The sequence below is a fragment of the Girardinichthys multiradiatus genome, chromosome 18, assembly GCF_021462225.1.
Source record: "Girardinichthys multiradiatus isolate DD_20200921_A chromosome 18, DD_fGirMul_XY1, whole genome shotgun sequence".
Lineage (NCBI taxonomy): Eukaryota > Metazoa > Chordata > Actinopteri > Cyprinodontiformes > Goodeidae > Girardinichthys > Girardinichthys multiradiatus.
This window is the reverse complement of record NC_061810.1, coordinates 26,016,840-26,039,943: the sequence shown is the minus strand read 5'-3', so window position 1 is coordinate 26,039,943 and position 23,104 is coordinate 26,016,840. Positions and strand designations below refer to the sequence as shown.

At 39.4% G+C, this 23,104-nt stretch overlaps 2 protein-coding genes across 4 annotated transcripts in view; one reads left to right on the top strand and one right to left on the bottom strand.

The window, feature by feature from the left end:
- The window catches only part of cpda (carboxypeptidase D, a), a 34,441-nt gene that overhangs the window by 7,214 nt on the left and 4,123 nt on the right, over positions 1-23,104 (top strand). The window contains exons 3-20 of the mRNA XM_047391551.1: positions 4,773-4,915; positions 5,053-5,222; positions 9,288-9,688; positions 9,807-9,998; positions 11,717-11,884; positions 12,051-12,160; positions 12,925-13,027; positions 14,627-14,769; positions 14,858-15,027; positions 15,130-15,432; positions 15,526-15,721; positions 16,042-16,177; positions 16,317-16,463; positions 16,648-16,746; positions 16,834-16,898; positions 18,219-18,350; positions 19,193-19,378; positions 21,575-21,677. Coding sequence (XP_047247507.1) covers positions 4,773-4,915; positions 5,053-5,222; positions 9,288-9,688; positions 9,807-9,998; positions 11,717-11,884; positions 12,051-12,160; positions 12,925-13,027; positions 14,627-14,769; positions 14,858-15,027; positions 15,130-15,432; positions 15,526-15,721; positions 16,042-16,177; positions 16,317-16,463; positions 16,648-16,746; positions 16,834-16,898; positions 18,219-18,350; positions 19,193-19,378; positions 21,575-21,677 — 2,967 coding nt within the window. The remainder of the gene's footprint in view (positions 1-4,772; positions 4,916-5,052; positions 5,223-9,287; positions 9,689-9,806; positions 9,999-11,716; positions 11,885-12,050; positions 12,161-12,924; positions 13,028-14,626; positions 14,770-14,857; positions 15,028-15,129; positions 15,433-15,525; positions 15,722-16,041; positions 16,178-16,316; positions 16,464-16,647; positions 16,747-16,833; positions 16,899-18,218; positions 18,351-19,192; positions 19,379-21,574; positions 21,678-23,104) is intronic.
- On the bottom strand, positions 19,333-21,382 carry LOC124883996 (uncharacterized protein C22orf31-like). Of its 3 annotated transcripts, none has more exons than XM_047391553.1 (2): positions 21,058-21,382; positions 19,333-20,888 (listed from the first exon to the last, which is right to left on the bottom strand). In XM_047391553.1, exon 2 carries the CDS (start codon positions 20,821-20,823, stop codon positions 20,317-20,319), a length of 507 nt encoding a protein of 168 aa, XP_047247509.1. In that variant the 5' UTR covers positions 20,824-20,888; positions 21,058-21,382; the 3' UTR covers positions 19,333-20,316. The 3 variants fall into 3 exon arrangements, with proteins under 3 accessions (XP_047247509.1, XP_047247510.1, XP_047247508.1); XM_047391554.1 differs by having other exon boundaries at positions 19,333-20,885; XM_047391552.1 differs by having other exon boundaries at positions 19,333-20,832.

The following is a 23,104-nucleotide window of genomic DNA, read 5'->3' as shown; positions in this document are numbered from 1 at the left end:
AATGAATCACGTTATCTTAACCCATAATCTGTTGACTTGGTCTGAATCTGTGCTGTTTTTCTTTGTTTCTGTGAACAGCTGACAGGTTTACTTAGAAATGTAGACGCTTCTCCTTGGTGTTTGATCTTTATTGCTGAACTGTTGCAGACGTGGTGCAGTAAAAAAGACCCCCGGTCTAGCTCAGGTTTTGGCTTCATGGTCTGATCAGTGGTTTCCTGATACCTTAAGGGCGTGACGCTGAATCTCCTACTTAAACAGGATATCTAAGGCCAGGTCTCCACGTACGTGCGTTTGTTAAACTTTGTGGGTGCAGGGTGTTTACTTTATAGGTTTGCTTCAGTAACAGTTTAAACTGTGAAGAGGAACTTGGCCGGAGACAAGAGCTAATATCTTCTGGTCAGAGTTTAGTTGTTTCTATTGTTGCAGTTAGCTAATGATTTCCTGTCATTACTGAATATAGACCCACTGGTATTTTCTATCAGTGACGGGTGATGTACAGTGGCTTGTAAAAGTATTCATACCCCTTGAACTTTTCCACATATTGGCACATTACAACCACAACATAAACATACTCTATTGGAATTCTATGTGAAAGACCAACACAAAGTGGTATACAATTGTGAAGTGGATTGATGACATGATTTAAAACATCTTTTACAAATAAAAATCTGAATTTAGCCACTCCTGAGCCAATACTCAGTAGAACCAACATGATTTCAGCTGAAAGCGTTTGGGGTATTTCTACCAGCTTCCCACAACTAGAGGCTGAAACGTTTGCTCATTTTCCTGTGCAAAATAGCATCATGAAGTCCAAGGAACACACCAGACAGGTCAGGGATAAAGTTGTGGAGACATTTAAAGCAGGCTTAGGCTATAAAAAGATTTCCCAAGCTTTGAACATCTCACTGAGAACTGTTCAATCCATCATCCGGAAATGGAAAGAGTATGCTACAACTGTAAACCTACCAAGACAAGGTGTCCACCTAAACGTACAGCCCAAACAAGGAGAACACTGATCAGAGATGCAGCCAAGAGGCCCATGGTGAATCTGGACAATCTGCAGAGATCCACAGCTCAATGTGGTCAGGCGGAATCTGTCCACAGGACAACTATTAGACGTTCACTGCACAAATGTGGTTTTTATGGAAGAGTGGCAAGAAGAAAGCCATTGTCAAAAGAAAACCATAAGTGGTCCAATTTGCAGTTTGCCAGAAGCCATGTTGGGGACACAACAAACATGTGGAAAAAGGAGCTTTGGTCAGACGAGATCAAAATTGAACTGTTTGGCCAAAATGCAAAACGCTATGTGTGGTGGAGAACTAACACTGCACATCACTCTGAACACACCATCCCCACTGTCAAATATGGTGGTGGCAGCATCATGCTCTGGGGTTGCTTCTCTTCAGCAGGTACAGGGAAGGTGGTCAGAGTTGATGGGAAGATGGATGAAGCCAAATACAGGGCAATCCTGGAAGAAAACCTGTTGGAGTCTGAGAAAAGACTTGAGACGGTGGGGGAGGTTCACCTTCCAACAGGACAACGACCCTAAACATAAAGCCAGGGCTACAATGGAATGGTTTAAAACAAAACATATTAATGTGTTAGAATGGTCCAGTCGAAGTCCAGACATAAACCCAATCGAGAATCTGTGGCAAGATCTGAAAACTGCTGTTCACAAACACTCTCCATCTAATCTGACTGAGCTTGAACTGTTTTGCAAAGAAGAATGGGCAAAAATTTCAGTCACTAGATGTATAAAACTGGTAGAGACATACCCTAAAAGACTTACAGCTGTAATTGCAGCAAAAGGTGGTTCCACAAAGTATTGACTCAGGGGGCCTGAAAACTTTTGCATAATACCCTTTTCAGTTTTTTATTTGTACAACGAAAAAAACCAAAACAAAATCAAAGAAAAATTTCGTTCCACTTCAGAATTGTATACCACTATAATCTAATAAAATATAATAATGTTTGTGGTTGTAATGTGACAATACGTGGAAAGGTTCAAGGAGTATGAATACTTTTACAAGCCACTGTATTTTAAAAGCCATATTTGGTTTGGTTGCCATAGCACCCACTTCTGTCTGTTGTTACCTCAGAGGTTAAAGTCTCAAAGGTGTCCTGAAGGTAAATTTCAGTACACCCTGGCTTCAAATCAGGCCCAAGACCATGTTTTCCTATGATGTGGGCTGGTTTTAATAACTGATGGTTTATCATTAGTTATTTGTGTTCGAACAGTAAATATAAGTGCAATCAAAGATAGTTTCTTTTTATTAAATATGTCACTATTTTGAGAATTATATTTCTTCTGCATCCTTCCATTTAAAACAAATTCACATGTTTAGATAAATATCAGAAAAATGTCAAAATATCTTCCATTAAAAAATCATAGAATAAAATTAGATATGTTTGGCTTTAAATTCTGCTTAAAATGGATCAATATTTAGTACTTTAGCAAAGTGTTTCTTGTTAATGGATGTCCTTAATCGGTTAAGTTAAACTGGAAATGTACCACAGCAGGATTTTAGAATGGGTCTTTCTCACTAAAATCATGGAGTCATCTTGAATAACAGCCTCCATCCTCAGTAGCACATTGTCATCTCTTCAGCTAAGGATTAAGGTCTGGGGACTGAGATCACCATCTGAGAAGGTTGATTTTCTTTTCTCTAGTGAATATGTTTTGGATCATTACCATGCACATCCATGGGACTTATTTTATGCCCTAGTATTTGACAGAATCTATGGTTTCCTACACTCCAACAAGGTTGCCAGGGTCTTTGTAAGAGAAACCAGCCCACAGCATTACGGATTCTCCACAATACGTTACAGAAGACTTGAGGTGCTTTTGTTTTTCACACCAGACCCTGCTTCAACTATTTTTTGCATGAAAGCTCAAGCTTAGTCTTAATCTGACCAAAGCACTGAGTTCAAGTTGAGGTCCCAATGGAGCTTAGCAAACCCCACGTGTAGGTGTGTGATGTTGGCACAGAAAAGGCTTCCCTTTTATGGCATTCCTCCCACAAAACCAGTTGCCTTGTAGATACCATCTGATGGTTGAGATGGGGAATTTGTGAACACAAGAGGCCATTCTTTGTTGCAGGTCTCCACCAGTGAGTTTTGAAGTTGTTTACCTCATTTGTCTCCAACCTGCTTACTTCAGCCTTGTTTTGTCAGATTTTTGCAGGTTTCAGCAGGTAACTATTTTCTTGTAGATATTTCCTGACTTAAGAAGATCATCAGATATCTGCCTTATTTGAATGGTATGTTCTCTTGTCTTTCCCAGTTTGAAAAGAGGGTATTTACATCCTAGGAGAACAAGGATATCACCTTCCTAAACACTCAATGTAAAAATGTAAAGTATAAATGAAAAAGGATAAAGTTAAATTTAGTTTTAGGATTTGTTAGATTTTCCAATAACTGTGGCACCAGTAACCAAACAGTAAACAGTTCGCTTTAAGTTGTTTAACGTATTGTTACCAGGGTTGCCATGAAGTGAGGTAGCTGCTGTTTATTTTTACTTACAAGCTGAGTAAAGTACTCCCCCTGTAAATAAAATAAAAGATGTTAAGGACATCTTATGATTCAAATCATAAAAATTGGTTTTCACGATGATGAGGTATTATTTCACCAATTTATTTGTCCTATTTCATTTTGTTTAGAGCTTCATGCCCTACTGGAAAAAAAAAAAAACAAGATAAAATGCAAGACGTTTAGATTTGACTTGTTTGAGGATTTCTGCAGGGTCTTAGAAAGTTGATCATCTGCATGTTAGGCCTTGAAAAGTCTCAAAGAAATTTGGATCCAAGCAACCACCCACCTGGAAGGAAAAGCATCGCTGTCATACATCTGCTCTGTTATAGTTCTGGTGAAGGATTCAGATGTTTTTCAACTCTTCCCGTTGCCCAACCTCAATTATGCTCCTTAAACTGGCTTATTGTGATTTGTTTAGGTAATTACAATAAAAGCATTCATGTTACATTCTTCACTACAAGCTCCTTTGTCTTGGGAAAGGGTGTCTTTAACATGCTTTGGCTTGCAGGCAGAGATTGTAATAGTTGGCTAAAACCTGTGGTCAATAACCGTTGAGTTGACAGTTATATTTAGTTAATTGAATTTCTTTTAAAAAGTTGAATATTGGGTATTTCATAGATAAATTATGACGTTGTTTCATGTTATTCTTGTGGGTCTAAACCCTGTTGTGAAGTCTGTCTTTTTCTTGTTTTCTTTGTGTTTTGTTTTTTTTAGTTTGTGTCTCAGTAATTGAGATTGGAGCGAGCTAGTTCATTTGTACAAGTACTTTCTTAGTGTTCAGTGTTTGACCCCCTTCACTCTGACTGTTTAATACGTTAGTGACTTGGTTTCTGTGGCAACCCAGCATGCAGTCATGACAACTCTTCAGCCTTGGGACCTCTGACTGCCCACTGCTGTTCTACAGAGATGGTCCGCCTGCTCTCCTGTGCGTGTTTCTGTTGACTTTACCTAAAGGTTGGGTGTCTCCCTAAAAGCAGATGCCTCCTTGACACTTTTAGTCACACAGTAATTATCTCTTAAAGTTTTCGAGAGACAAGGCAAACTCAGACCTTACCATAGGAAAGAATGTCCGCCCCTCAAAATAAGTCTGCCTGACACCGATGGAGTCACCTTAAGAAAGCATCAAGTTAAATTGTTGATTTACAAAAACACCTTTCCTCTATCTGTAATTGCACATTTCAGTGTATAATTAGACTGTTGTTGTAGCATGCGTATGTTTATGTTGCTGTTGTGTTATTCAGGAGGAATGCAGGACTACAACTACCTCTACGGAAACTGCCTGGAAATCACCATGGAGCTGAGCTGCTGCAAACATCCTCCAGCTTCACAGCTGCAAAAGGAATGGGATCTGAACAGGGAGTCCCTTCTGGCCTACATGGAAAAGGTAAAGCTTACAAATAAAATCTTTCTTTTCCTGGTATTAGCTAGAATCTAAGACATTAAGCTACAGTTCTTTTTAATTCTGAATCGCTAATCTCTGAGCAAGAAGCCTTTCGAACTCACAGTACTGTTTTCTTCCAGGTACACATGGGAGTTCGTGGCTTCGTGAAAGATGCAGTCAGCGGTGCCGCCCTCAGCAACGTTAGCATTGTGGTTGCTGGTATCCGCCACAACCTGACCACAGCAAAATTTGGAGAGTACTACCGCCTTCTTCTCCCGGGAACATACAACATCACAGCTGTGGCTCCAGGGTGAGTTTCTTCACTTACCACAGTTGGTTCAAACTGAAGTTATTCATTTAACAGCAGCCCTTAAAGTCACAGTAATGTTGCTGTGTGTTGTGAAAACACAAAAAAATCCTGATTAAAAGTCTTTATTTCCTAATACTGACTCTAAGTTGGTGGTGAAAAAAATGTTTTATTGTCTTCCTCTCAAAATTTTAAACATAGAACTTTAAGTATATTTTATGTAATAGGTTCAATACAACGTAGTGCATAATTGGGAAAAGAAAGAAAATTATACAGGATTTTCAACATTTGTTACAAAGAAAAATCTGAATTTAGCCCTCCTGAGTCAATACTCAGTAGAACCAACACCATTTGAGCCAAAAATCGTTTGGGGTATATCTACCAGCTTCGCATATCTAGAGGCTGAAAGTTTTGCTCATTGTTCTGTGTAAAATAGCTTAAGCTAAAAGCCCTATTAGACAGGACACAGAGCGTGCACCGCTGTGCTCTGAAACCCATTGTTTTCAATGGCTTGTGCCGCTTAACCGCGGTTTTTCGCTGCGCCGAGCAAAGCACTAGCGGAGTGTAGCGGACTGGTTTGCGAGCTTCCACGGTCAAAGTTCAAGATAGTTAAGCTTTGATCGCGGCATGCAGTGACGAATACACGTGCATCCAATTGAAACAGGGTCATCAGTGGTAAAGAGCAGAAAGCAAAATGAAGAAATTGATATTGTGCGTTTCTGAATTCCCTGAACTTTCTGACAGAAGTTCAAGACTGTACAGGGACATCGGGAGGAAAGCAGCAGCATGGAAACAAATTTCCTGCCAAGTAGGCATGTCGGGTGTGTTATATTTCGGGCAGCTTATAGTAGGTTGGGATAGAATCTGTCTCAGTGAAAACGGAGCTCTTTCACAAACCTGAACTCCCCAAGCTGCTCTCCGACCTGAGGGTTTCGTGTATGGGAAGAAACTTGTGCCATCAGAAACTGAATTTGAATTGCTCAACCTGAATTTGTATTTGTGTAATTTGAAATTAAATGCATTGGTTTGAAAATGAATTTCACTAAACTGAAACTGAATTTATTGGTTTAAAACTCAATTTGTTTGCTTTGAAAATTGCTTTGCTTTGTATTGAAAATTCAGTTTGATTACTTTCAGGTCTGAAATTCCATTTCAGTTCCAAAATTCAGTTTTTTGTGTCACACATCCGGGTCCTTGAAGCCACCGATTAATCAAACACAGATTTAATGATTCACGGATGTCATTCCCTATTGCTGTGTCCAAATTCAGGACTGCATCCTTTGAAGGACGCATTTGTTGGCCGATAACGTCCTGGATGAGGCGACGAATGCTGTCCAATCTCCAAGGTTCCAACAAATGCGTCCTTCTTTTCCCCAAATTTAAAGGAGGGGTCCGGTGTGTCCTCCGTGTCCCAATCTATCCCATGATTCATTGCGGATCAAAGTAGATTGTTCAAATGGAAGTAGCAAAGAGAAAAGCTGTGAATAACATTGCATAAATTGCGCATTCTGTAAAACAACAGAACTTTTACAATGTTTTTAGACGAGAATGTAGTTGTGTAAACCTAAAATATCTGATCAGTTTATCAAGAAATCGCTTAATTGCACAAATGCGCCGATGTATTCGTCCGCTGCCCCAGCAGCCGGCTCGCCTCGTCAGCTTTCAGCTGACCGGGTGGTTGAGGTGCACTAAACCCCGAGAGAACAGCTGACTCCCGGCACAATGTTTTCAAAATCCCGCTGGGTTTCCCCAATGAGTGGAAGTTAAACAGATATAATTCAGTCAGATGAAATGTAATATTAATGTTTGGTTCATTTATTATAAAAATAATAATTATTATTATTGTGCTCTGGAAATAAACTGATTTAAACTTTGTTAAAGTTAATATGTTAGTGTCTAAGTTGTTGAAAGCTTTACAAATAAATTAAACAAATGGTATTTGTCATCTATGTATTTTATCTAGTGTTAGATTTATATCTATGAACACAAAAGATATTTTCAACATTTAAACGGCTGAATAATGAACAAGATCACATTTTAAAACAAAACAGCCATCAGCAATATGTAAAAGGGTAAATAAAAATCGTGTTTTACAGTAGAGACAAGGTTATTAACCTTCAGGCATTTGTTCGGCTTCACAGCTCTTTGCGGTTCACGCTAACACGGTTGCTAGGCAACAGAAGTTACGCTGAGGTAAAGGCAAGAGAAACGCAGACCAACGTAACCGGCGGCACACTATGCTAATCTGGTATGTTTAGCTAATAGCTACAGGTAGCATAGGTGTTACTGTTTGACCATCATTTGTTTACATGACGCTTCTTATAGATGCTCATTTGACTTGGTGGCAAGCTCATGTATGCTGCACTGATCCAGCTCAATATGCCGTAAAGGAAGTTTAAACTGATGTGAAACGTAAATCCATGAATCTGTGTTTGATTAATCTGTGGCTATCCTCAAGGACCCGGATGTGTGACACAAAAAACTGAATTTTGGAACTGAAATTGAATTACAGACTTGAAAGTGAAAGTAGTCAAAATTTATTTTTAATATAACAAAATACATTTTAAAAGCAAATGAATTCAGTTTCAAACCATTAAATTCAGTTTCAGTTTAGTGAAAATCATTTTCAAACCAATGCATTTAATTTCAAATCACACAAATACAAATTCAGTCTGAGAATTTCAAATTCAGTTTCTGATGGCACAAGTTTCTTCCCATATTCGTGCACCCACAGCCTCATCTTCCTTGCTGCAGGGCGAGTACTAGCACTTGCTTCTTAACATGGGACAGATACAGGTTTGCTGCTTACAACAAAACAATCGGATGGTCCCTCCAAGCCCACGGGCTTGCACAGCGAACAGCCCGTGTGGCGAATAGACAGCAGCGCATGTCGTACCCAGCGGCAAGCGCAGAGCAAACCGCATTCTGTCTGAGAGGCCCTTAAGTCAGATTGAACAGAGAGTGATTACGAGCATCACATTCCAAGTCTTGGAATGATGCTTTGATTCAGACATTGTAATACATAAATATAACCCAGTTGTAAACCATTTCATGTCATCACTGGTTCTATGTTTAGGGTCTGTCAAACTCCAAATTAATCAACAGTTTTCAACAGTTTTTTTTACACTATTACCATTGTGTAAAGCTCTTTTATCTTTCCATTAACTTTCCAGCTTCCCCATCCCTGCAGGACAAAGAACACCCCACAGCATGATGCTGCCATGTGTTCTGGCATACATAGTGTTTTGCATGTAGACAAGTAATTTAGAGTGAACAATTTATAGTTATGCTGTCAACATATTCTCCCACCTGGGCTGTAGTTCTCTGCAGCTCCTCCAGAGTTGCTATGGGCCTGTTTGCTGCTTCTCTGAATAATGCTCTCTTTGCCCAGTCTGTCAGTTTAGGTGGGCATCCATGTCTTGGTAGATTCGAAGTTATCCCGTTCTTTTTCTATTTACAAAAGTCAGATTAAACAGTGAAATATTCAATGTTTAGGATACTGGTTTTAAACTTCTTTACAACTTTCTCTGCTGTGTTCCTTGGTCTTCATGATGCTGTTTGTTCACTAATGTTCTCTAACAAACCTCTGATGCCTTCACATAAGCTGCATTTATAGGTTATACTGGATGTTAAGGGCATCAGAGTAAAGAGGCTGAATACAATGCCTGCTACACTTTTAAGAATTTCATTTGCAAAAAGTTATTTAAAAAAACATTTATAATTTTTCATCTACTTCAAAGTTATGCACTACTTTATATTGGTTTTCACATAATGTTCCTAAGAAAACATATTGACGCTTTGTGGTTGTAGCGTGACAAAATGTGAAAAAGTTCAAGCCTGTGAATACCTTTGCAAGCAACCACATATCTGTCTTACTTCCTCTGAAAGTTACAGAATAACTGTAGTTAATAAAGAGGAAGATTTCTCATGAATTCGTTGCAGAACTTCCTGGTAAAGCAAAAACCAGAATCATGTTTTTGTCCTTCACACACTTGAGACATCTCATTTTGTACTTACTGTTGATGTTAAGGCATAATGTCCTCAACATGTCTTTTTCTCTCTATGCAGGTACCTATCAATGGCAGTCAACAGTGTGCAGGTCATTGATGGGAAACCCACTGAGCTTAATTTTACCTTACAGCCTTTTGTAAATGAGGCTACAGGCAGAACCCCCCAAACCACCACCTCATCTCCATCCACCAGTCACCTCATTATTCCTATGACTAAGGCTTCCAACATCACCCAGATTCAGGCTGTTCCCACCACCCCTCCATTCCTTCCACCTGGTCATCAGCCCACCCATCCAAAGGAGTTTCGTCACCACAACTATGCAGACATGGAGCTCTTTTTGCGCAAGTGCAACAGCGAGTTTTCCTCTATCACTCACCTTTACTCTATTGGCCGCTCTGTACAAGACCGGGAGCTGTACGTGATGGTCATCTCAGACAACCCTAATGTTCACGAGCATGGTGAGTGATAAACTGCAGAGTACAGAGAACAGCTGCCTTTCTTTTTTAACATAATTTATGCACAGTGTGTATGTTTATTGTTAACACATAGATTGTTTTTTCTCTTTTCCTCTTTCAGGGGAACCAGAGTTTAAGTATGTGGGCAACATGCATGGCAATGAGGTGGTGGGAAGAGAGCTACTGCTCAACCTCATTGAATATCTGTGTCGTAACTACGGTACCGACCCTGAAGTGACTCAGCTGGTCAACAACACTCGGATTCACATCATGCCCTCCATGAACCCTGATGGCTATGAGGTCGCTGTGGAAGGTAGGAGAAGTAGATACAAGCTCTAAAGCTCCTGGAGACCTAACTCATACATTTTCTGTAACCTAAGAACTTTTTATATGCATTTTTGATAAATATATTGCTTTCAGATGGTCGAGGGTAAGTACTATTCCTCTGACACTTGCACAGCAAAACAGTCTTGCATTTCAATGTTACATGAAGGATATCTATTGTGATAGATCTAATGCACACAAACATTAGATCTCCAGATAGGACACGGCAAAACATTTGAAACTAATAAATAAATACTGCACAGATGCCATTGGAATGACCCAATAATAACATGAGTCAATCTCATGCTACACTATGCAGACACTCTTTCTTCACCAATGAATATTTGCTCACTAAGTTGAACTTGCTGAGATTGGAGGGGTGTTGGGACAGTCTTTTGAATGATTTATGAAATAATTCATTTTTTGCACTTGAGGGCACTTATAGACCATGTATAGAGCATAGAACTTTCAGCCCAAGATGGTAAGTATGGAAACGGCAGAAAAAGCAAAACAATCACACCATAACACAAAGTAATTTATTCTGTTCTTATGTAGGGGAACACTGTCAATTTCATTACCTATGATTTCATGCACAAAGACATAAATATACCCAATAACAACACACATACTTCATAAATGTTACAAGTTTCTTAAATACGCTTCATTTGTTCTTGTTCAGACGCACTAAGGCAGTATTTCAACAGTAATGTACTAATTTGACTGCTTCTGCAACTGCTAGCACATTTATAGCTTGTGTAAAGGATATCTGCAAACTGATCATATTATATTTGTATTTGTGTCTAGCCTTTCAGTTTATTTTCTTTTATTTCTTCAAACCATTTTTTTAAAACCAGTCCTGCAAAAAGTCATGATTATGCAGTTACGCCAAACGTCTTGATGCGGCCTCCTTTTGTAACCAAACTTTACTCAGACGAGCTAAATGCCCATACATGACTGTTCATGTATGGGCATAAGTTTAAAGAGCAATGCAAAGCAGCTTTTTCTGAAGTGTATTAGTACATTTCCATACCTATTAAGATAGGTAGCTTGTAGTAATGTTAGTAAGTATGGAAACGTACCAAGGGCCCGTTGGTTCTCACTTTAGGTCCTTTTGACATTTCTATTGAACAAACGTCAACTGTTTGACTTAGCCACTTCAGACCCTTGCCTTTATTTCTCTGTAATCTGTTTGTTTTTATGTCAGTCTAGAGGCTTTGGATGTTTGTCTTCCTGCTTGCTCCTTCTGTTTAAATTAAGGGCCCGTTTAGCCTTACAGAAGCATCTGGTTTTTGTTCCCTCAAGGTTTGTTCTATCCACCGTCAACCAAATGCAATAAAACCTGTCCAAATCGTAATACTGCCACTGCCATGTTTCACAGGTGTTCTAGTAATTATTTAAAAGATAAATCAGCAGTAAAACTGACAAAATTCATCTATATTTAACAAACATTTTAATACAAAACGTTTTGGATAAAAGTAGCTGTTTTTCGTGTATTTGCATACTGTATGCCTTATTGTGCAATTAATGTTCCCTCCAATTTTGAATACATTTTTTTAGAGTGCCTTCTCTGTGTGACAACATCCTTTAGTCAATAATTACGGCCAATTTGCAAAGGGATGGGAAGAAATGGCAAACATTCAAGCAGGGAACATGCTTCAGTGACTGATATTCATTAGTGACTCATCACCTGAGTTTGCTTCCCCGTAGGTGACGTGAAGGGCTACAAAGGACGCAACAACAGCAATGATTATGATTTGAACCGCAACTTTCCAGACCAGTTTGTCACCATCACAGAACCCAGACAGCCAGAGACGATAGCTGTCATGAGCTGGTTGAAGAGCAACCCGTTTGTTTTGTCTGCAAACCTGCATGGAGGTAAGTCTTCAATTATTTACATACATTTTTTCGGGTTTTAGTCGTGTGTCTTAATGTTTAGGTCCACAATTTTAATTATTAGTTATACTAATAATTAAAATTGTTAGTATAAACAAAAGAACTAAATGTTTATGCTCTCTGCTTGTTTTGTTTTTGTGAAATTCAGGCTCCCTGGTGGTCAACTACCCCTTCGATGATGACAAAGATGAACTTAGTGACTATAGCAGGTCGCCTGATGACGCAGTGTTTAAGCAGGTGGCCAAAGCATACTCACAGGTAGCTGAATGTCTTTAAGGCTAAAATAATATTGTTTTTATTTGTTTTTCTTTCCTTGTTGCAGAATAAACTATCAGCATAAACGGTGCCTGGCAGAAGTATTAATATCTCTTCAGCTTATTCTCATTTAGTCTTTTTTAAAGTCTTAATTAATTACATTGAGCTGGGATTGTATGTGACAGGCTAACACACAGCAGAACATAATTGTGTAGTGGAAGGAAAACGATAAATGGTTCACAAATAAAAATCTGAAAAATGTCATGAGCATTTGTTTTGGGGTCACTGTGCTGCTGGAAAGTGAACCTCCAACCCAGCAGGTTTTCTTCCAAGATTGCCTTGAATTTAGCTCCATCCATGTGCTCATCAACTCTGACCGGTTTCTGCTGAAGAAATGATTGCCTTGGATTTTATTGAAGGGTTTCAGATTAAAGGGGATCAAATAAAAGATTAATGCTCAATTTTTCCAATTTTCTTTTACAAAAAAAAAAGAAAATCTTGAAAACCATGCTTTCCTTTTGTTTAAGAGCTCTGTGCTAATTTGTGTTGGTTTGTCACATAAGATTCCCATAAAAAACACAGAAGTGTGTGATTGCAATGTAACAAAAGGTAAAAAAAAAAAAAAAAAAAAGAGGTATGCATACTTTTGCAAGGCACCGTGTTTCTGGTTCAGTTTTGTCTGTTTGATCTGTGCAGAGACTTGGTTGTAAACATGAATACAATTGCAGCCATTGTTTAGTTGTTATTTGTGTTGAATGTGTGTGCAGGAGAATCCTCTTATGTACAAAGGACGCCCTTGTGTGGACCTGTACCCTGAGGAATATTTTAAGGATGGCATCATTAATGGAGCCCAGTGGTACACAGTTCCCGGTAGGTTCTTACAGAGATCATCTAAAGCCCTGTTTTAAATGATTAGTATTTTCCTTTCAAGATTTGAAATTTGACCTTCCCACTACTGTTTTGTATGTCTAAACTTTACCTTAGTGAGCTTAAAGATGCACTCATCTAAAATGTTTGAGGGTGGCTGCCATGATGCACTGCAGTACAGAATTGTTTGACAATCTAAAAAAGCTACCTTACAGTTGAAATACTTTTATCGTGATAACCTGGTTCCTTTACAACTTTGCTGTGTACCATCATAAGATACCAAAATCCATAAACAGGGTGCAGTAAAAAAGCCAGAACATCTTTATGTATTCTTCCCTGCTTTGGATACATGAACTCATCTGTAATAAGATTTAACAATCACCAAAAGCACATTCTGAGGAACTGTGTTGTAAACATCTATATACCCCCTTCTATTTTTGCCTTTGTGTGACTTCCTAATGTTTCAGATAAAAAAAAAAAAAATTGTAAAATCAGACAAAGATAATGAGAGTGAACACAAAATGCAGTTTCAGATGTTGACTTCAATTATTAATGGGATAAAAAGCCATCCGAACCAGCCGGTCCCCCAAAGCGTTATTTGCCGCAGTTAAGGTCAGTGTTCATCATAAAACTATAGGGAAGAAATTGTGCAAAAATGGCATCAGTGGAAGAGTTTCAAGGTAAACACCACAGTACACATTGACCCTTCTCACGTTCACCAAAAAATAGAAGTGAGCTTTTTACAGAAGGTGTAAGACTTCTTAAATAAGGTGTAAAACTAAAGCCACGTTTTAGAAAACTAACATCATAATGACAGTCAGACATGGTGTTTGTAGTGTTTGGGGCTGCCTGAGGGCCCGGACAACTTGCTACACGTGATATCACCATGACTACTCTCTCTACCAGAAACTCCTGATGTAGACAATCCGATTATCAGTTCATAACCTTAAGCTCAAGTGCACCTGGGTTATGCAGCAGGACAATGATGCGAATAAATAAAGTGAAGGTTTTGGAGTGGCCTAGTCAAAGTCCGGTCTTAAATCCAATGCTCAAACCCCCCATTGTCCCTGAATTAAAGTGGTTCTGCTAGGAAGAATTGGCAAAAAATTCCTCCAAGTGATGTGAAAGACTCATTGCCAGTTTTTGAAAACACATCATAGTAGTTGTTGCCCCCAAGGATCCAGATGATTTATTAGGTTTAGGGGGCCATTCATTTATCATAGGAACAGGTTGGTTTGGATAAATTAAATCTACCTTTGATAAAGTAAATCTATATTTGATAACTGTGTTTTGGATATAGTCATGTTATCTTTTGTCTTAAATGAGGCAAATGCTTTTTCACAGCATGGTAGACTCTTCCTCGCAGTTTTCTTTTCTTGCTTAACTGTGATCCTATTGTATTGTAATAGTAACAATAATGTACCAAAGAAAAGACCATAAACTCCTGAAGATCATCTTTTTCAGATAACATTTTCAAATAACTGAGAAATCAATAATTTTCTTGTAGAAGTCTGTACCATCTTACATTTATGTATATATGCTAGACCGTTGGTAAAATGCAAGTTTATGCATGTCTGCACTGGTTCCCACTTGGCTTCCCAGGCGGGATGCAGGACTGGAATTACGTCAACACAAACTGCTTCGAGGTGACCATCGAGCTGGGCTGTGTCAAGTACCCCCTGGCCAAGGAGCTACCAGCATACTGGGAACAAAACTGGAGAGCTTTGCTGCAATTTATGCACCAGGTAACAAAAACAGGTGTTAATGTTGGCATCTACTTCATTTTTCCAGTTTTCTATGTACTCCTGTTCATTTGGTTGTTTGTCACTGCAGGTTCACACCGGAATAAAAGGCACAGTTTCTGATGACCGGGATAGGATGGGAATTCCCAATGCCACCATCAGCGTGGAGGGAATAGACCACAACATCACTACGGCTCATGCTGGAGACTACTGGAGACTGTTGGTACCTGGCACTTATGCAGTCACTGCCTCTGCTGATGGGTAACTGTTTCATTTCAGAAAGTGGAAGTCACCAGAACAAAATCTCCCATCACTTTCTCAAATGCCACTGACTTCAGAATAATTTCATTTCTATCTATGAAGGTATATACCTGTGACGATCTATGCTACAGTCGCAAAGGACCAAGCAGAGGTAGTGGACTTCAGACTGACCCGTTTACACCCAGACAACAACGCCCACGCTTCCACTGTTGCCCAGCTGACCCAAAGCCCATCTGATAGGGAGCTCTACAGCTTGATAAAAGCACTGTCTCTAGACCAAGGTTTGGAGCAGCTGGTCAAGAGCACAGCCACAGGCAACAGCTTCCGCTACCAACGCTCGAAAGACCTGGAAACTTCCTTGAGAGGCCTCACACTTAACTTTCACCAAATTACATCTTTGCACAGGTGTGTAATTGCCTCACACACTATGGTAACCTTGAAGTTTTTAGATAAACATGCGTCCTTGAGTTTATTTGGTTCCGTGTTTCCTTTGTTTAGACTGGGCCAAAGTGTAGAGTTTAGAAACATTTTGGCTCTGGAAATCTCCAACAATCCAGCAGAACCTGAGCCGTCTGAACCAAAGATCCGCTTTGTGGCAGGGATCCACGGCAATGCTCCTGTGGGCACAGAGTTGCTGCTGGAGTTTGCCGCCTCTCTGTGCATCAACTACGGCAAAAACCCCGCCATCACCAAGGTGGGTGTTGGGGGCTACCTAAATACACAGTGCCCTACAAAAGTTTTAATTCAAGCTGGTAGACACAAACTCTAAAAGGTGGTTCTTCAAAGTATTGACTCTAGTGTGCAGGATAGAAGTCTATGGTTCACTTTAGATTTGTATTTGTAAAGAATGCTGAATCATACCTTCATATTTTTGCACTACTTGTGTGGGTCTTTGTCATAAGATCCCAATTGAATGCAACCAGACAGAATGTGAAAAACATCCAGGCGTATGAATACTTTGTTTGCATTTGTATGTGAGTTAACATGGCTTCTCTGCCCTTTTCCCTTCTCCAGCTAATCAACGAGACCCGCATTTTCATTGTGCCCTCCATCAACCCTGACGGACGGGAACAGGCCGCTGAGAAAAAGTGCTCGTCCAACCAGGGCCTAACCAACTCTAATGGCAAAGATCTCGACAAAACGTTTTTCGGTCAGTTGTTTGGACACACAATTATTGCTACTTTTCTCTCAGACTGTTTTGAAATTAGATGCATCAGACTAGATGCAACTGATTTACCATAGACGTAATTTAGAGACGTTTTCAATTAACCGGTTTGCTATTTTAACAGGCAACTCGTCGCAGCGATTGTCGGAACCAGAACCCGAGACCAAAGCAATGATCAATTTTATTCAAAGCAATGACTTCAGTCTGTCTGTCGTCCTGGATGGAGGCGCTCTGGTTGTCACCTACCCTTATGACAAACCTGTTCATATCGGTAAAATCACTTTGCATAGCCTAACTTTTTGTCTTGTATTATGTAATTTATAATGCCTTTGCATATTATTACTTTAAAATGAAACCTTCCCCACAATGATTTATGTTGCTCAAGCAATGACGATAATTTTCTCTTGATTGTTGACTTTAACAGGCTAACTCTTCAGTAACTTCTGTTTTTGTAGTTAATAATGAGGCCACCTTGAAGTACTTGGCGAAAGTGTATGCTAAGAACCATCCCAAGATGCATCCAGGAGATACTGCATGTTCCAATAATGGGCAAAGTATGACTTTTAATTTGCATTAATAGATGTCATGTCTGTCAGTTAAGATAATCATGTTTGTTAACGGCCTAAGTTCATTGTACCCAGTGGGAAATGTCCCAGATGGAGTGATGAAAGCGGCTAATCTACAAAGTCACATGGGGAGCATGAAGGTAAGTCTTTCCGATTCGTAAAGGCAGCGAATCAACTAGAAAAAAGTTATGCATGTAAGATCAACAACAAAGCCAGTACTATTTTTATTATAGGTAGGTTGTTTGGAAAACAAAAATATACACGGTATTGCCAAAAGTATTGGGTCGCTTGCCTATACATACACACACACACACACACACACATATATATATGAACTAAAGTGATATCCCATTCTCAATCCTTAGAGTTTAATGTGGTGATGTTTATTTGAAGCTTAAACAGCTTCAACTCTTCTGGGAATGCTTTCTACTTGGTTCAGAAGTGTGAATTTATTTTTTATTTTTTGCAATTGTTCCTGAAGTGCATTTTTAGGGTCAAACACTGATGTTGGACAAAAAGGCCTGGCTCACAGACTGCTCTATTTTATGCTAAAGGTGTCGTTTACCAGAATGAGGTCAGGACCCTAAGCTGCCGAGGCAGGTTTTTTCAAACCAAACTCCCTCATCCATGCCTTCATGGATCTTACTTTGTTCACTAGAGTCCAGTCTTATTGGAACAGGAAGGGGCCAGTTAGCCAAGTGCTGTTCTCATGGCATCTCCATCCAGAAAACACATCTCCACTGCTTTAGAGTCCAGTGACGGCATTAGGGTTAGGGTTAGGGTTTTACACCACTACATATGACGCTTTGCATTGCCCTTGGCGATGTAAGGTGTGGATGCAGCTGCTTGGCCATGGTAACCTATTCAATAAAGCTCTCCACACACTATTCTTGAGCTAATCTGAAGGCCACATGAAATTTAAAGGTCTGTAGCTTTTGATTCTACAGAAAGATAGCGACCTCTGTGCATCATGATCCTCAGCATCTGCTGACCCTGCGCTGGGATTTTAGATAAGCTACCATTTTATGGCTGAGTTGCTGACATTGCCAGTAGCTTCCACTTTCTTATATCATCACTAACAGTTCACTGTGAGGTATTTAGTCCTGAGAAATGTTCATGACTGGACTAATTGCACAGGTGGCATCCTATCACGGTACCATGCAGGAATTTACTGAGCTCCTGAGAGCTTTCACAATTGTTTGTAGATACAGTCTGCATGCCCAGGTGGTGAACTTTATCCATCTGTGGCCATGGAAGTGATGGGAAAACCCGGATTTAATTATTAAGATGAGTGAGTGAATACTTTTGGCAATAAAATGGATATTAGATAGCAAGATGTTGGAACTTTTAAAGATTTTACAGCTTTGAAATTATTCACCTTAGAAGTGAACTCATTAAGCAACCTTGCAATCTTTATATGGTATCATCTCATGTCACATTCGATCCACATGTCCTTCCAGGACTTCAGTATGGACTTTGGACACTGCCCAGAAATCACAGTATACACTGGCTGCTGTTTGTTTCCTGCTGCTAATCAGCTGGGAACGCTCTGGGATGAGAACAAGAAGGCTCTCCTCAGTATGTTGGTGGAGGTAAGATTTTACCATCATTTATGATTTTAGCAATTTATTTTAATATAGAAATGTTTTGTTTAGCATATAGACATTTGAATTTAAAATAATAAATTTTAGTATTCCTGATCTTTGTTTTATGCATTGCTTAAGATTGTACTTCTTCTGCTGGGTGCTGTTTACTCAAGTTGATTGCTGCCAGATTTTTCTTTTTTATTGAACTTTTCTTGGAATGTTCTTTTTTTGTACATTTCACTTATATTATTCAAATACCTACATTATGTTAATTTTCAACTCCCAGGCTTTATTCCCCCATATGTGTACAATCTACAGACACCGTCCTGGAGGAAAAAAAAAACACAGGATTTAAGAGATGTCTTTAAAACAAGACAAATGTAGGATTCCTAGAAAAGCAGGGAACGTAATGCAAGTATTTTCCAGAGATGGATATGTATGGAAAAAGTAAAGAGATTATGGAAGAATATTTGTATTTACAGACTTCATTCTCTGTCCTGTTGTCTTAAAGTTATTAATGTATCCTCCATCTATTCATCCTTCTATTCTTTCATCAATTTTTATACCTATACAATAGTTTTTTGTCCCAACTGGTAAAAGGTTTTTTGTAGAAAGAAGCTGATTGCATTGAGAGATCGCTTTCACATCCATCCATCCATCCATCTTTTTAATTATCATTTAAAAACATTCTCCCTTTTTTGTAGTGCAGTCTTATGATTGGGTAAATTTTATTGAATTGTAATTGTATTAATGTCCTAATTATCCACCCAGTTTGACGCCATACTATAAGAGCTTCTGGTAAGAAAAACAGAGGTATCACAAAGCATGAACTTTTCCCTGATTCCCAGGTCCATAAAGGGGTGCGAGGAGTAGTAAGGGATAGAAGTGGAAAACCGATTGTTGGGGCGACCATTTTTCTGAATGCAACAGTAAAGATCTCCACTTCTGTGGGCGGCTACTTCCACATCCTCGTCCACCCAGGCACCTATGGTATTGACGCCATAGCTGAAGGCTATCAAAGTCAACATAAAGAGGTACGCAGCGTTTTACCCGCTATTAAATAGTATAAAGGTCAGAACTGTTATGATTTGCTCAGAGGACAACATACAACTATTTGCATGTACCCATCAAGTAGCATATATGGTCTTGAATTTTAGCACACAATTAAAGTAAAACATTGTCTACAGGTGCATCTTAATAAATTGAAACATCAATCAGTACTTAATTTATTGTGGTAGTTTAATTCAAAAATTGAAACTCATCTGGATTCATTACACACAGAATGATGCGTTTCAAGTGTGTCTGTTAATTTTTAGTTGTAAGATTATGGCTTACAACTAATGAAACTGAATGAATATTCAGTTCTCTCAGAAAATTAGATTAGATAAGGCTGATAAAAAAGGATTTTCAATACAGAAATTTTATGTTATGGCTGACACAATCATGATCAAAATTTAATTATTCTCAAAATAAAAACTAAAAACTTGAAACAGTCAGGAATCTTTATGAGTTTCACTTTTTGGGTTTAATTGCTTCAATAAATTAACTTTCTAGAGGTTCTGTTTTCTTAACACACCTCTGTAAAGGATCCAGCAATAAACAGCAAAGACTTACTGGAACGTTCTGGAAACGTTTTACCGTCATTTAATCTGTTGGTGTATATATCCATTAGTGTATAACATCGCTTCAGGAATTTGTGTTTAGAAAGAATTAGATGGATACAAGATTTCAGACGTAGGACGTGCAGACTAAAATGACACATTGAAGTTCACAGTAAGGATTGCGTTGCTTGCACAGTTTTTCATACTGTTACGTGTTTCAAGAGATACGTTTTTTTACATTTCAGATTGTACAGATTTGGTTGAAAAATGAAATATTAGTTCACTACATTCAGCAAGAGAAGTCCATGATTAGAAAATAAGCTTAGCAGACATCAAGCCCACATTTATCATAGAAAGTCTTTGGAAGAATTTTACCACGGATCCCCCCTACAGTCTATTTCTATGTAAGGTGTTGGACGAAGCACACAGAACCTCTCCGTCACCTCCGCCTTTCCATCTGCACGCTCTGAAATTTCCAGCGTCGGATAGGCCAGCTCTTCCAACAGGTGTTCCTTGATGGCAAACCCGAGCTCCAGGCTGTAAGGCCTGACCTTCCCACAAGGTCTGTAGAGCAGGGGATCCACCACGGAGTGATAGGTTTGCTGGAAGTCTTCCACCGAATAACCATGGATCATCAGAGTACCGCTGGAGGCCCTCTCGTCCATCATGCCAGCTTCGGGCCTGCGCGCCAGATCAGAGAGATCCGGAAGAACCGCAGCGTTCCTGATGTATCTCTCATCCAGGGGTTTCTGGGAGTCCCGCTCCTCAAACATAAGCTCCAAATCGAATGGTGGAGCCAGCAAGAAGTTCCTCTCCTTAATAATCTCCCCATACTTTTTAGGGCATCTAATACTCTGTCTCAACTCATATGGGCGCATCTTATTCGCCTGGAACGAGAAATAACACTGGTTTCAAGGATTCCTGTGGATTCTTCTGTGTCCTGCTATCAGAAAACATCACAAAAATATCTCAATAATAGTAGAAGACACAGAGAACTACTCCTCTGCAACTAATGTCTCGGTTTGGGTTGAAATCACTTTACTAAAACCACATCTGCCTTGCTCTGGAGATAAACTAACAGCTTAATTCTTAACTTGATTCTTGTGATTTACCTCTCAGCCGAATATTTTTGGATTTTTGTTTTCTCCAGCAATTATTTCAGACCTACAAGGTAACCTGCAGCAGATTATACTAAATAGACACACCTGCAGAAGCGATGCGCTGATTAGATAATTAACCAGCTCTCTTCTCTGAGAAGCTTTGAGAGACAGAGATGTTTACCTCATTTAGCAAAGCAGCCTGGTTGGATACAAACATGTAGCCTCTGTGTTGAACTGGAATGTATTAAAGTCCTGACAGTAGTTTAAAAATGGTTGATTTAATTTGAATTCCCCAGCCCTCGATCATACAAGTACACCAACACAGCTACCGAGAAAATTTGGCAAGGACGTTTCAATAACTTTGTGTTGATCACCACATCTTTCAGTTCAGAGTGGAAAATACCCACTTAACAAATAAAAACAGTAAACTGTTTTCTTCAAATCTTGCTCCAATTTGAATCACATATGATAGAGGGTGGTATGGTGTTAAGATTTATGTTGAAGTGTTTTGTTTTTTCCTGTTTTCCAGGTTGTGGTGACTTCCTATGAAGCTGCTGCTTCTGTCATCATAGAGTTTGATATAGACAACAGAATATTTGGATTGCAAAGGGAGTTTGTTGTGGCCTGTGCAGGTAGGTAACAGAAGTGCTTTAATATAAAGAGGTTCTTTTTCATTTTTTCTATTATGTCTGATTTTTGTTCCTTATGCAGATAGGGTACCTTTTAGATGTAGCGGAGTAGTTCTTCGTGCAAGATCTCCTATCAGACGTTTACATACATTCATCATGTACTTAAATGTCATTACTTTTGAGTTTTTAACCCCTAGAAGGCCCTTTAAAATCCTAATGTACTTGTTCTCAAGGAAGAAATTCCCGATTCCCGAAAACTGCTGTAAAAATAATGTAAACAATTTTATTTTTATTTTAAGACGTCTGCCTAATAAAACTAGTAGCACCATCTAGTGGACAAACTGTTGAATTAAACCTTGACAGCTATACAGGTCCTTCTCAAAAAATTAGCATATTGTGATAAAGTTCATTATTTTCTATAATGTAATGATGAAAATTTAACATTCATATATTTTAGATTCATTGCACACTAACTGAAATATTTCAGGTCTTTTATTGTCTTAATACAGATGATTTTGGCATACAGCTCATGAAAACCCAAAATTCCTATCTCACAAAATTAGCATATTTCATCCGACCAATAAAAGAAAAGTGTTTTTAATACAAAAAACGTCAACCTTCAAATAATCATGTACAGTTATGCACTCAATACTTGGTCGGGAATCCTTTTGCAGAAATGACTGCTTCAATGCGGCGTGGCATGGAGGCAATCAGCCTGTGGCACTGCTGAGGTCTTATGGAGGCCCAGGATGCTTCGATAGCGGCCTTTAGCTCATCCAGAGTGTTGGGTCTTGAGTCTCTCAACGTTCTCTTCACAATATCCCACAGATTCTCTATGGGGTTCAGGTCAGGAAAGTTGGCAGGCCAATTGAGCACAGTGATACCATGGTCAGTAAACCATTTACCAGTGGTTTTGCCACTGTGAGCAGGTGCCAGGTCATGCTGAAAAATGAAATCTTCATCTCCATAAAGCTTTTCAGCAGATGGAAGCATGAAGTGCTCCAAAATCTCCTGATAGCTAGCTGCATTGACCCTGCCCTTGATAAAATACAGTGGACCAACACCAGCAGCTGACACGGCACCCCAGACCATCACTGACTGTGGGTACTTGACACTGGACTTCTGGCATTTTGGCATTTCCTTCTCCCCAGTCTTCCTCCAGACTCTGGCACCTTGATTTCCGAATAACATGCAGAATTTGCTTTCATCCGAAAAAAGTACTTTGGACCACTGAGCAACAGTCCAGTGCTGCTTCTCTGTAGCCCAGGTCTGGGGAATGCGGCACCTGTAGCCCATTTCCTGCACACGCCTGTGCACGGTGGCTCTGAATGTTTCTACTCCAGACTCAGTCCACTGCTTCCGCAGGTCCCCCAAGGTCTGGAATTGGCCCTTCTCCACAATCTTCCTCAGGGTCCGGTCACCTCTTCTCG